This window comes from Silene latifolia, chromosome X, assembly GCF_048544455.1.
Source record: "Silene latifolia isolate original U9 population chromosome X, ASM4854445v1, whole genome shotgun sequence".
Classification (NCBI taxonomy): Eukaryota; Viridiplantae; Streptophyta; class Magnoliopsida; order Caryophyllales; family Caryophyllaceae; genus Silene; species Silene latifolia.
This window is the reverse complement of record NC_133537.1, coordinates 330,009,568-330,022,389: the sequence shown is the minus strand read 5'-3', so window position 1 is coordinate 330,022,389 and position 12,822 is coordinate 330,009,568. Positions and strand designations below refer to the sequence as shown.

Here is a 12,822-nt window from a genome sequence, read left to right as displayed (position 1 = left end):
TAGTGTCATCACCTACATCTTCAAAAGCAATGGACTCATCATCATTCTCTTCATTATCTATAGACCCAACATTCAACTTCTCTACTTCCAACTCTTCCAACTCAAAAACTCGGCAAACTCGGGATCATCGCTTAGCCTTTCGTGTACCTCAACATTCATCTTCTTCTTGATTATTCTCTTCCTCTAATGATTCCCCATGAAAAATCCAAAGTGTATAGGATCGACTAAATCTCCACTTTTCTAGGTGTATTTTAACGTCCGGAAAAGCCATATAGCTAATATTACCACATCTTTCACAAGGACATGCAATACTAGAAGAACCTTTCAAATTGTTCTAAACGAATTCATAAAATTCAGCTAAACCATCCTTGTAGGTGCGGTCACTCATATTTGCATCAATCATCCAAGTTCGAGTCATTATTCTACATTCGTAATAATAGGCAACTAATTCCGAAAATACAATAATAGGCAAACAAATAAACGAAATTCAGGAAAGCAATTAAGCTAAATTATCAACAAATTAGATAATAACCAAAAAATCCTATATCTAGTTATAAGCGTTGCTAAGAAACATATATATACCTGATTGACAAACACGATGAGGGAGAGAAGACGTGACAACAAAGGATGACGGAGATGAAGACAGAGAGACGATCGAGGAGGAATGGAGGATGATATAGTAGCAAGATTAGCTTGTGTTTGTAGCGTATAGCGGAATAAAGCAATATGTTGTTCTTAAGATTTTCATAATATTAATAACAACGGTTATTGAGTCTACAACCGTTGTTAAAAAGTATTAAAAACGGGTTCTAATATAACCGTTGTGATTACTTTTCACTAATTTGGCGCCAAACCATTAACAACGGTTAAAATTTAACCGTTGTTATTAGTTTTTTCATTAACAACGGTTGTTTAAGTATGACCCGTTGTTAAAACCAATAACAACGGCTAACAACACATAACCGTTGTAATTAAGTTTGGTAAAATTCGCGGAATAAATTCTACAACGTGTTTTGATGATTTTCGTGAATAAGCGTTGTTAAAGGGCCGTTGTGGTTGCCTGTATTTGTAGTAGTGTCGCCCCTAAATATTACTTTTTTGCCCTTGTGTAATTAAAACCCCATTTACATTCCTTTTTACACATTTTCGATTTTAAATTTAAAATTTCAAAAAAACTGCTTTATAAATTAATAAAAACAAAACCGTCTCAAAATAATACGAAATAGGGATTTAAATAGGACAAAATTTGACGAATAAAGAACCAAAAAACTTCAAACGATCATAACTTTGTGCTCGGGTGTCCGATTTTGACGATTTTTTTTTCAAAACACTTAACTCGACGAAACGAACGCAATGGAAAAAAAATTTGAGAAATGGTCCATTCGAGTAAAAAACACGAATTGACCTAGGCCGATTCATGTGGTTTACACGGACCAGCCTGGGCCAATTCGTGTAATCCACATGAACTAGCCTAGGCTCATTCGTGTGATTTACATGAACTGGCCAAGGCCGGTTCATGTAAACCACATGAACCGGCCTAGGCCAGTTCGTGTTTTTCACACGAATAGGTCCGCTTTTCCATTTTTTTTCTTTTACCATTGCGTTCGTCTCGTCGAGTTAAGTGATTTGAAAAAAAAATTCGTCAAAATCGGACACCCGAGCACAAAGTTATGATCGTTTGAAATTTTTACGTTTTTAATAGTCAATTTTGTTTCGAATTTAATCGTGCTTGATTATTAATTATCGCAAAATGGGTCACCGTCATTCATATTTTGAATTACCGATAAAAATTAGTTTTGAGAATGTTTTAGAGTAAAGGGCAAATTGAAAAGTGAAATGAATATTAGGGGCGAGATGAGTAATATTGGGGCGATCTTTAACAATTTTGACAACACCATACTTTATAAATATATTTCTACATATAATTTTGTCATCAATATAAACTACTCCCTCATGTTTTCTAAGATTTTCCACATGTCCTAAAACGACAAATTCACAAAGAACTTCCATTTTTCTTATTTGTCTCATTTGTGGTTATAATAACTTGTGGCTCTGCCTTTTCTCTCTTACTTTTATTTACATTCACATACCATCATACCACTAATTTTTTCTCCAAAACAAATGTGGAAGATCTTAGAGAATAGGAGGGAGTATAAAATATAAAATTGTCGCGATAAAATTTTAACATATTATATTATTATATAATCCTCCCGTCTCATTAATATGTTTACCTTTAATTTGAATACCGCTCACGAAGAATAAGAAATGTAAACAAATCATCGACATAAAGGGAGCACAGGAATACAAGATAGAGTACACTTTACCATTTTTATTGTCTTAATCTATAAAATTATATTAACAGGGTAACCTTAAAAGGCCACGTAGACAAAGCCACATAGGCGAAGAAAAAGCCACGCGTGCATTACGAATGCCACATCTATAAATCTATATATTTTATACTATATAGTTAAAAGGCAACTTAATACATTTAATTTTTTACCATGTAGGATTATAATAATTAAATTCTATTAATTTATTTTGTTAATATTAAGGCTACTTTAATAAATTTATTAAAATTCATTATAAAGTTTAGTAATATTTTTTCGTGTGGAAACCATAAGATCATGATTTAAATTATAAAAATAAATTAAGAATTTAGTCTCATCATTTAAATCATTCAATTTGTTCATCTAACTCCTCCTTAACCATAAATATAGTAGCTAAAAGGTCTTATATAGTAAATAAAAAATCTACTTCAGCCATCACTTCATCAATGACAGTATCATCCTTAATTCCACCAGCAGACGTAGCATCCTATGCAGACATCAATGTCAATACACTTTAAAGGACAAATAGCCAATAGAACAGCAAGAGATTTTGGTACCTCCAAAACAATTTCTGTGCCAACGCCGTCTCGCACAGGCACATAAGGATGTTCTGAACCATCAGTCATACAATCGACCACATCCTTGGAAATTTTTGAGGAAGCATCAGCTGCCAGGGGTGTAAAATGGATCATCTCGTCAATAACAAGCAGGGGCTCAAGTTGTTTCTGATTGTGCAACCAAGTATCAGTTCTGTCCTCCTTTGGATATTCTCAGTACTGGTGAGCAACACATTTCGGAACTGGCTCACTTGGCATTTCAGGTCAATGTTTTCAGCTGTGGCGGAGTTGTGATTGGGTGTTACATGCTGCATAAGATCCTAGATGGGACCTCTTTCATGTTATTCTTAAAGCATTGGTCTGCCTTCGCGAGAACAAACTGCGACGACTTGATTCAACCCGCCTTTGACTCTACTGTCATTGCATTCCCTCCTTATCATCCAGAACCGCAAAAACAGGAAAAACAGGAGGAGCCAGATAACTCTACTTTTGAATCTTATATTCCTCCTTATGACAGTCTGAAGAAAGTGGGAAAAGGGTTCCTTTTCAGCGACGTGGCATTGACCAAACTGAAGGCCATGGCCACCAGCAAACAGGTTCCAAACCCGACGAGATTCGAGTCTGTGCTCGGGTTTGCCTGGGAACATTATCTAGCTGCTGAGTCAGTAGTTTCTAAGCATACTGAAAATCCTGTGCTTTACTTTGCTGCTGAAATAAGGAGAAGGATTGGCGCTCCCTTGTCCGAAAAATCAATAGGTAATCTTATAGCCAACCCAATTGCCTCTGGTAAGACGGGTGCCAGCTTTCCTGAACTAGTTGCAGAAATCCATGATGCAATTCTCAAGTTGAAGGATGAAACAGTGAATGAGTTTAAAAGTGGCGGGCCTGAGGCAGTGATCGCTCACCGACAAAAGTTAGATGAATACTTTTCAGGGTACAGGAAAGGCACCTATTTTTCGTCAAACTATTGTAGAAACGGGATGAGTGAGGCAGATTTCGGGTTTGGCAAGTCGAGATTGATTGTTTTTCCGGTCATGAACGGGGAGATAGTTCTGGTCCGTAATGTGATAACATTGTCGGACTATAATGATCCTGATGGTACAAATGGAACCGTAGCATGGATCTTCTTAGAGGAGAAAGAGATGCAAATTCTAGAGACTAATCAAGAATTCCTTGCTTTAACTTCTAAGTTGGAGTAATCAAGTGTTATAAACCTGTAGCACTCACAGCAAACTTTGTTGTGAGGCGTATGAAATGTTTCCAGGTTACAGTATTTATTTTGTTTTTGAAATTTGATTACATGTTATTGTCAATGATCATTTGGTCATAATAAACTACTTTTAATTACAGATGTAAAAGTTATTACAATGAAAAACACCTACTCTACACAAATTAGAAAGAACAATGATACTTTAGATTATAGACATGTCAAACGGGTCGGGTCTCGAGTTGAGTTATACGGATTGGGTCAGAATACGGGTTGGTCGGGTTACTTGTCGAGTTAAGGTGAGAATACGGCTCAAAAAATAGTTTCCAACAATTTTTTTACCATTGTTTAGATCGAAAAAATATTTTTAAAAAAGTTGAAACATTATTTAATATTAAAAAGTTGGAAAGAACGATGTGGATACTTTTGATTACAGACCTGTTGAATGGTTTGGGCGGGTCAAGTCGCGGACCACGTCATACGGGTCGGGTTAAGTACGGGCCGAGTTATATGGATAACGGGTCGCATTGGAGTCAGGTCAAAAAAAATAGTTTCCAACATCCCCCTTTTTTTTTCTTTTACCATTGTTTAGATTGAAAATATTTTTTTAAAAAAAGTTGAAAACATATTTAATATTAATATTTTAACCATATTCCATGTTTATATTAAATAATTAGGGGGTGTTTGGTTCGCGCGTGGTTATGGGTTTGGAATCAGGAATCATACCTGGGTGGTATGGGTTTGGAGCTTGATTCCTCATACCATGTGTTTGCTTCAATTTCGGGTGGAATGGGATCGAACTTCCTCAAAGTTAAAAAAAATCTAAAATATAACATTGAAAATAATTATTTTTGATACTAAAAAATCATGAGAATGAAAGTTAATCAAATAAATGTAAAAAAAAATTCATTTAAAATGTTCCATTTAAGTTTTTTTCATGTTTTTTGGTTATATTACTTAATACCCATGGGTATCAATCTCATACCCACTTCCCTTCTTGAGTATGAGAAACCCATACCTCATGGGTTTGAGATATGGGTATAAAACCCCTATTTTTGTCAAACAAACACTTGGTATGGGTTTGGCTCATTCTAAACCCATACCTTTATGAGTTGAACCAAACACCCCCTTTTTGGTTGACTACTTTGGAATGGAATGGAATGGATTGAGTTCATTCAAGTGTTTGGTTTGGTTGGGTGATTTTGGAATGAAGTTAGATACTCAATGGATTCTAACTCCACCCCAACCCCTTGAAATCACATATCCACCTCTTTTCCTTGGGTTCCAACTCCATTCCTTCATGCTTATTATTAAAATGAACCAAACAAGTTTTTAAAGGAACGGAATTAGAACCCCATACTACTATGGTTTCTCATCCCATTCCATTCCATTCCATACTACTATGGGGTCAGAATCCAGATCAAAAAAATAGTTTCTAACATCTTTTTTTTTTTACCATTGTTAGATCTAAAAAATATTTTTTTTAAAAGTTGAAACATATTTAATATTAATATTTTAACCATATTCTATGTTTACATTAATTACTTAGTTCATTCCAATCATTTCTATACATTTATGGAATATAGGGAAATTATATTTTCCTATATTTTAATCAAATGTATAAAATTGAGTGGAATGGAGGGAGTATTGAAACAATTACATAAGTTAAGTTATTTTAATAATTAGAGTTTTTTTTTTTTGGGCAAACACTACCTAACATTTGTTTCATTTTCATAAACATTACCTAACATTTCTAATTTTCGGAAAAGTACCTAATATTTTTAAATTTGTCTAAAACTATTGAAAGTCAATCAATGATGAAATAAGTCAATTTTCCGGCCATTGACTTGTTTCACACGTGAGAAGTCATCTGGATGTATTATTCATTATTATTTATATGTTAAATTCAGCAACGGGTACTGCACTCAAATGGAGGAGAAAGAGTCCAGAACACAAGCAAGAGAGTTCCACCCTAAATTGGCAATAGAGCGAGTAGCCCCTTAGCTTATAAAGTGGTAATTCTCCTCCTTTTTTCTCAATGTGGGACAACCTTCACATATGGAACTTTCGGTTTTTTCACACTCCCTCTCACATGTGAGGCCCATTTTTTACAAGTAAAGCAAATTAGGGCTCTTTTTTCTTCTCCGGTTACAATCACACAAAGACTGGACAAATTCAACTGAGCAACTGTGCTCGTCCAGCTGCAAACTTGGCCCATGAAACTCAGGTTTTTAGTCATGGACTCTGATACCATGTTAAATTCAACAACGGGTCTGGATCGCACCCAAACGGAGGAGAAACTGTCCACCACAAAGGCCAAAGAGGGTTCCACTCTAAAACCAATAGGCAATAAAGAAAGTAGCTCCTTATCATAAAGTGATAATTTTTCACCTCTTTTGTCTGGGACAACCCTCACATTACACTTCCATTCCTATTTAATCTCCCCATTTGCCTCCCTCATGCCTTCTTCTTCCTTAATTAAACATCAATTTTCATGTACAATGCCCCTTTCACATATTCAGTTTTCCACCTTTTTTGTCTCAAACTTACCCCCTGATAAACTCGTAAATTAGCTTTATAGTTATAAACACTTGCATCATTCCCCCAATCTCTTCATCCTTTAATAAAGACAAAAAAAGATCACTACCTTAATCAAGCATGCACTTTAATCAAATACAAACACTTTTTAAATCCATTACTTTAATTAATGGGTTTATATAAATTAAGCAACTCTATTGAATCTAACAAAGCAATAGTCTATGCAATTAGCCGAATTAGGGTTTTCGAATTTAACACATTACAATTATTTTCATAGAATTGATATTGTACCATGTTTAGGTATTTTTACCCAAGTCAATTAATTAGGGTCAATGTAGTCTATATTCGTTGGTCGATTGTATAATGGTTCGTTTGTCTATAAGTGAATAGAAAAATAAAGTGCGTAATATAAATTGACACGAGAGATTTGGTGACGCGGAAAACACAATGTGGGAACAACCGCGGGAGGGACGGTACCCTGCCATGTATTGCACTATATGAATAGGAAGATGATTACAATGTTGGCACGAAGCTAATCCTGCTGACCCTAGGTGTCAGGCCTGCAAGATCTAGAATGAACGTATATTATGTGATTTTGAATGTTGATGTACGAATGCCGGTCTTGGATGAATGAATTCTTGATTCGCTCCCTTGGCTATTTATAGGGTAAGAACCCTAGTTATAGCCTACCTTGAATATGGAAAGGGAATATAATTTCCATAAGGACTCTTTCCAAACCCGGACTCCCTTACCAATTCTCTCTGATCTCCCTAACTTCTCCCTGACACTTCCTTCCTTAATGCGGACGCCTCCTATGATGGGCTCCTAATCTTCCTTTTAGCCCGTTTCCCTTTTCCCCAATCCGCGGGCTTCCTTCCTCCTCATTACTTCTTTCATAGCCTTTACTTTATTAAGTGGGCCTTCTTCATTGTGCTATTTTTAGCCCAAACAGTTTGCCCCAAATTTCTTGTGACGTACGCTTTCAAGTATCGAGCAAGGAATTTTACGTAACCAAATGCCAGACCCTACGCCGTCTTTTTACTCCTTCCCATGCAACCCATCATTTCCAGCCGCCCTACTCCTCTTTCTCCGCACCCAACTCCCTCTCTCCTCTTTATAACTCCAACGTCCCTCTTCCACTCTCATTAATCATTTCAAATCATTTTAAAAAACTCTTCTCTCTTAAACCCTCAATCTTCCTTATTCTCCATTCCTCGCCGGCTTCACTGCTCCCCTTCCCCATCTCCATCGTCAGGTAATCCATCCTCTCTCCTTCTTTTAATCTTTATTTTCTCTCTCCATCATGGGTAAAACTCGACAGTCCTCATCAACCCCCACACCTTCCGACCGTAATCTTGACCCCACTTTCCCTTCTCGGGGACTTTTTAAGCACCCACATGACTGTGATTCCGCCTTAACTCCGGTCGATATTCCGATGATCAAGAATCTGCTTGGTCTTGGTGATGAGGTGGAAATCGCCATCCCTGAACCGGGACAAAAAGCTGACGCCCTTCGTCCGGGGTGGGTTAATTTCTACCTGTATCCGTTTAGATATGGGCTCCGTTTTCCTTTCCTAAAACTCGTTCAAGACTTCATTTTCACCAACAATTTCGCCATGGCACAAATTTCCGCTGCCATTTGGAGAGTTCTTCTCTATTCTCTGGCCGCTGGCCAGAGTACTGGTAAACACGTCACTCTGGGCGATCTAGCCCACATGTACGGTATCAGATCCCTGGGCAGGGGTCTGTTCTCATTCCGGGGTCATGGAGAGGCTCCCTTCAAACATGCGTCAAAATCTCGTGATGAGAAATAGTTTGAGGACTTCTTCTATGTGAGGAGGGACTCCATCCAGCCTCCTGCCGATTATATCTTCGAGAAGTGGGTCCTGACTTCGAGTAAGTAGCCTCCATATCGCCTGATTTATTTTATCTCGCTGCTTACTACCTTACCCGTATTGGTGCCAAGATCCCTGCCCGCAGCAAATTGTTCAGCATCTCTGAATCTGAGAGAAAGTTCCCAGACCTGCTTCCTGGTTTTTCACCCGCTTCCTCCTCCAATCCTCCTCAATCAGCCCACAGTATGTCTTCTGGTAAGGTTTCTGCAACCGCTTTCATTTGCATGCTATTTCTGCTGATGTTTTAATCATTCCGTCGTCTGAGACTATGTATGCTTGCAGGTTCAAAGGTTGGCCCATTGGAACTCATCCTCCAAAGTGCTAAAAGAAAGAGACCTTCTGCCAGCCCTGATGTGGCCTCTACCCCCAAGAGGAGTGCTCATGCCGCCTCTTTTCAGACTCCTCCCGCAGTTTCCAGTTCAGCTGCACCAGAGCCCTTGGAAGTTAGTCCGCTGTCTCGTCATCCGCTTACTCCTCCTGCTAGTCCTCGCGCCTCATCCAGCGGAGGCATTACTACTCATTTCCCAGAGGGCTTCGGGAATGTGGACAAGGTGCCGTACTGGCCGGAGATTGACCAGTTGCTCTTTCCTCCTGTTAAGGAGACGTTTTCGGAATTCTCCCCAGAGGAGATGGCCGAGAACGATGTGCACAATGCCTTTATGGTAAATATTCTTCGTCTTCTACCTGTTTTTCTTCTTTCGTTTGGATTTTATCTTTCAACTTTCTTGCTGACTTCCATTTTTTATGCCCCAGACTCTTCAGTCTGCACTCTACAACAGGAAGATGATCAACATAGTGCAGACCACTAGCCGTGCTACCAGCGCCAAGAACCAGGAGCTGAAGGAGATTGTTGCGGATCTGGCACAGCAGCGGATTGATCTGAAGGAGCGCGTGGTGGAGTTGAAGACTGAGCTTGCTGTCACCAAGAAGAAGCTGAAAGAGGGGGCTGATCAGCTAGCTCGAACCCAGGCGGCGTGCAGCACTTTTTCTGATTCTCTGAAGCATTCTGAGGAGAAGATCAGTGAGCTGATCTCCCTGGCCACCAACGTTGTTGCCTATGCCACCTGGCGGGAAAAGATCAGCGGGATTCGTACTGCCCTCGAGGAGGCTCCCACCCAGCAGGCCATAGAGGAAGAGGAGAAGCAATGGAGATGCTCTACCCCACCCAACCCGATCCGAGCGTGCGATGCTTGAAGTTGGTGAGGTGAATTCTCCCGCACCGACCGAGCAGTCGGGGGGATGATCTTTGGAATGTCCCGGGATGTCTGCGACGAGCTCGGGGAGCTATGGCGGCCGAGGATATGCAAGCCGTGCGATGCACGAAATGAGCGGTCGGCGAGCGGAGGAGATGCCGAGGGGGAGGTCATTAATGTGACCGATAATTAAGTTTTTATGTTTTGATGAATTTTTTGGCAGTCTGGCCCAGAGGTGGCAGACCTTGTAAGTTTCAAACTTATTTTTTTTTTGTTGTGGTTGCCCCGCCAAGGTGGCGGTTGAACTTTGGGCCGTACTTTTGGCCATATTTTGAAATGCCCCTTGTCATAGTTTGGCAAGGTTTTAGCTTACATATCGTGTGTTTGTTGTTGATCTTTCCTGTTTTTAGGAAGTTTCTTGCCGTGTCAGCCTGTTTGACTGATTTAGGCGAGTCCTGTCACCCTGAAAAGGCTAACGTTCTGACTCAGCTAGCTGTCGTGTCAGCCTGATGGCTGATTTAGGCGTATGCCGCAATGTAAGGAGGAGTGGCCGTGTCAACCTAGGAGGCTGATTTAGACCAGCCTGGTCAGCCTGAAAAGACTGATCCGGACTAAGCTAGCTGCCGTGTCAATCGGATGGCTGATTTAGGCGTATGCCGCAGTTTTGGACTACTTAACCTTGTTCATGACGCAAGGTGTGTTCATCTCGTTTTAAGCCAACAGGGGCGTCATTGAGGCAAGTTTATCGTCATTCTAGGACCAGATGGAGACGCTGCAGGATTCTGGTAGCGCAGATATCCCTACGTTCCATGTTCGTTTGTGCATGCATGCTGGGGCCCTGATTAATTGCGATTAGTGCGAGCTACGTCCAGGGGGTGGTATCAGGGGTAGCTGGATAAGCATATTCAACTGTCAACTAGGCTCCCTTTCGTATGTTCCACAGTCCGCCTGGTGAGGGTGCTCCTTGTGGAGAAAATAGGTTAGGCATGTTGGAGTGCCGTGTGCCTTGTCACCCCGCGTTGGCGCTTGGATCTGCTAGACATCCTTTCAAAGTACCATAGACACTAGGATTCAAAGTGATGTACTTATAGAAGCCTGAAAATAAGAAAACCTATTAGAATGATGTGAAGTAACTATCGCCATCTCATGGGGTGTTGGGGTTGGTGTCCTTTACAGTTAGTGCAAGGACTTATAAATCTCTAAAAGGATCAAAGGGTATACTTTTGTATGATTATCAGTTGATCCACGTTTATCAATAACGGTTGGCTTGCTAGATAAGTTTGACGTTATTGTCATACAGATGGCGGTGATCAACTGGTCCCTAAAAGTCACACCTATAGGATACGTTTGAGAGATGTGACAATGATGAAAATACAGATCATGTTGATGCCAAATTTGACTAACCGATTAGTCGGAGTTATTGACTAGTAATTAGTCAAACGCGATGTTGAGACAATTATTTAATACGGATTAAATAATAATGGCTAAGACGAATTAAGCAGTTAATTCGTAAATTGAATATAAACGATTTATATTTGATTAATGTATATTGAATTAATTATACAATATTGTCTTTGTCGGACATGTATTAATATTTCAACTAATCCGTGTTATTAGTCGATGTATTAATAACCGATAACCGATGACAGTTTATAATAAAACCCGTCATATACATTTTAGCGGAATTGATCGGACCACAAGTTAAAAATGAGGAGAAAGTGGAAAGCCCACTCCCTCCTCTCATGACCCGCGGACCGAGACAACAAAAGGAGAGGCTCCCTCTCCTTTTGACCTAAGCAATTCATTTTTCTCATAAATTAGGGTTTCGGAGCATTCTTCTCTGAAATTTCTAGATCTCACATCGAATAACCTCACAATAGCTCTCTCGATATTGCAAGTCAATTAGAGAGCATTTCTAGCACAAGGGCATAGTCTGAGACGGTCTTGGGTGCAACGATTAGGAGGAAATCTCTGTTGATTTCTGTTCTTTACGCCGCGCATCAAAGGACCCGAGGTTGATTCTTAATCTTTATCGTTTTCTATTGTATTTATGTTTTATGACGATAATCGCATGTTAAATTTACGTTATAGTCCTAAATTTAAAGGGTCTTATACGGATATTACCCTGCAAGTGGTATCAGAGCCAGGCCACGTATATTTTTCATTGTGATTTTCATAAAAACGTTTTGAAACGATTTTTATTGTCTCGAAAACCGTGCCATGTATACACGGCTGTTTCGATTTTGTAAACCGTGATATGCTTGTTCATGTCTGATCTTGTTTTCGATTTGTTCTTTTGCATATTGTTATTTTATACGGAGATTATAGCAATATGTTAAGTTTTGACAATTGTAGAATTGTTTTGATGCGGTTTTGATCAAAATTGAAATTGTTTTGTTATATCAAATCGTTTTCACGAGGGCTTTACAGTTTTCAGCCATGTTTGCATTCGATCGAGCGTATTTCTACTCGATCGAGTGCTATTCTGTCTTGTTTTTACTCGATCGAGTCCTTGCTGTACTCGATCGACCACTTTTAAAATCCTGACTGCTCGATCGAGACCTCCTAGTACTCGATCGAACAGTTTTGCTGATAAAGGTCCTCGATCGACCTCGTGTTTAGTCGATCGAGCACCTTCTGATTGGCAAACCCCTCGATCGAATGGCAGCTTCATTCGATCGAGCCCTTTTCTTCCTCGATCGAGAACTTTTGTTCCTGGATCGAGGGAATTCGTTTTGGCAGCGTGTAAATTTTTAACTTTTTGTTTTAAAATTTTCTTTTGGCCATAATGTGTACTTTATACGGATATTGTATACTCGCTATGATTGTGAAACGGTTCACACACGTACCATTGAGTTATTTTAAAGCATATTTAAAGTAACGGATTGTAATAGATTAAAATAAACTGATAGAAGCGGTTTTATCACATAAATTTTAATCGTCAAAGGTGGTTTGGATAAATTTAACATAATTACGGAATTATGTCACGAATAAATTTGTTTTAGTTGATGCATTTTATTTATCGTTTTGTTGAATGCCTTGAATGCTTTTAATTACGTATTTAATTTTATAAACGGTTGTAACTTAGTGTGGCCTTAGTAGAACG

At 39.2% G+C, this 12,822-nt stretch overlaps 1 protein-coding gene across 1 annotated transcript; it reads left to right on the top strand.

The window, feature by feature from the left end:
- Positions 1 to 3,189: 3,189 nt before the first annotated feature.
- Positions 3,190 to 4,083, top strand: LOC141620834 (stemmadenine O-acetyltransferase-like). The gene has a single exon (XM_074437600.1). It carries the CDS (start codon positions 3,190 to 3,192, stop codon positions 4,081 to 4,083), a length of 894 nt encoding a protein of 297 aa, XP_074293701.1.
- Positions 4,084 to 12,822: the final 8,739 nt, after the last annotated feature.

Bases quoted from the DNA above. Each gene is read 5' to 3' on its own strand.
- LOC141620834 (XM_074437600.1), top strand. From the start codon at position 3,190: ATGCTGCATAAGATCCTAGATGGGACCTCTTTCATGTTATTCTTAAAG.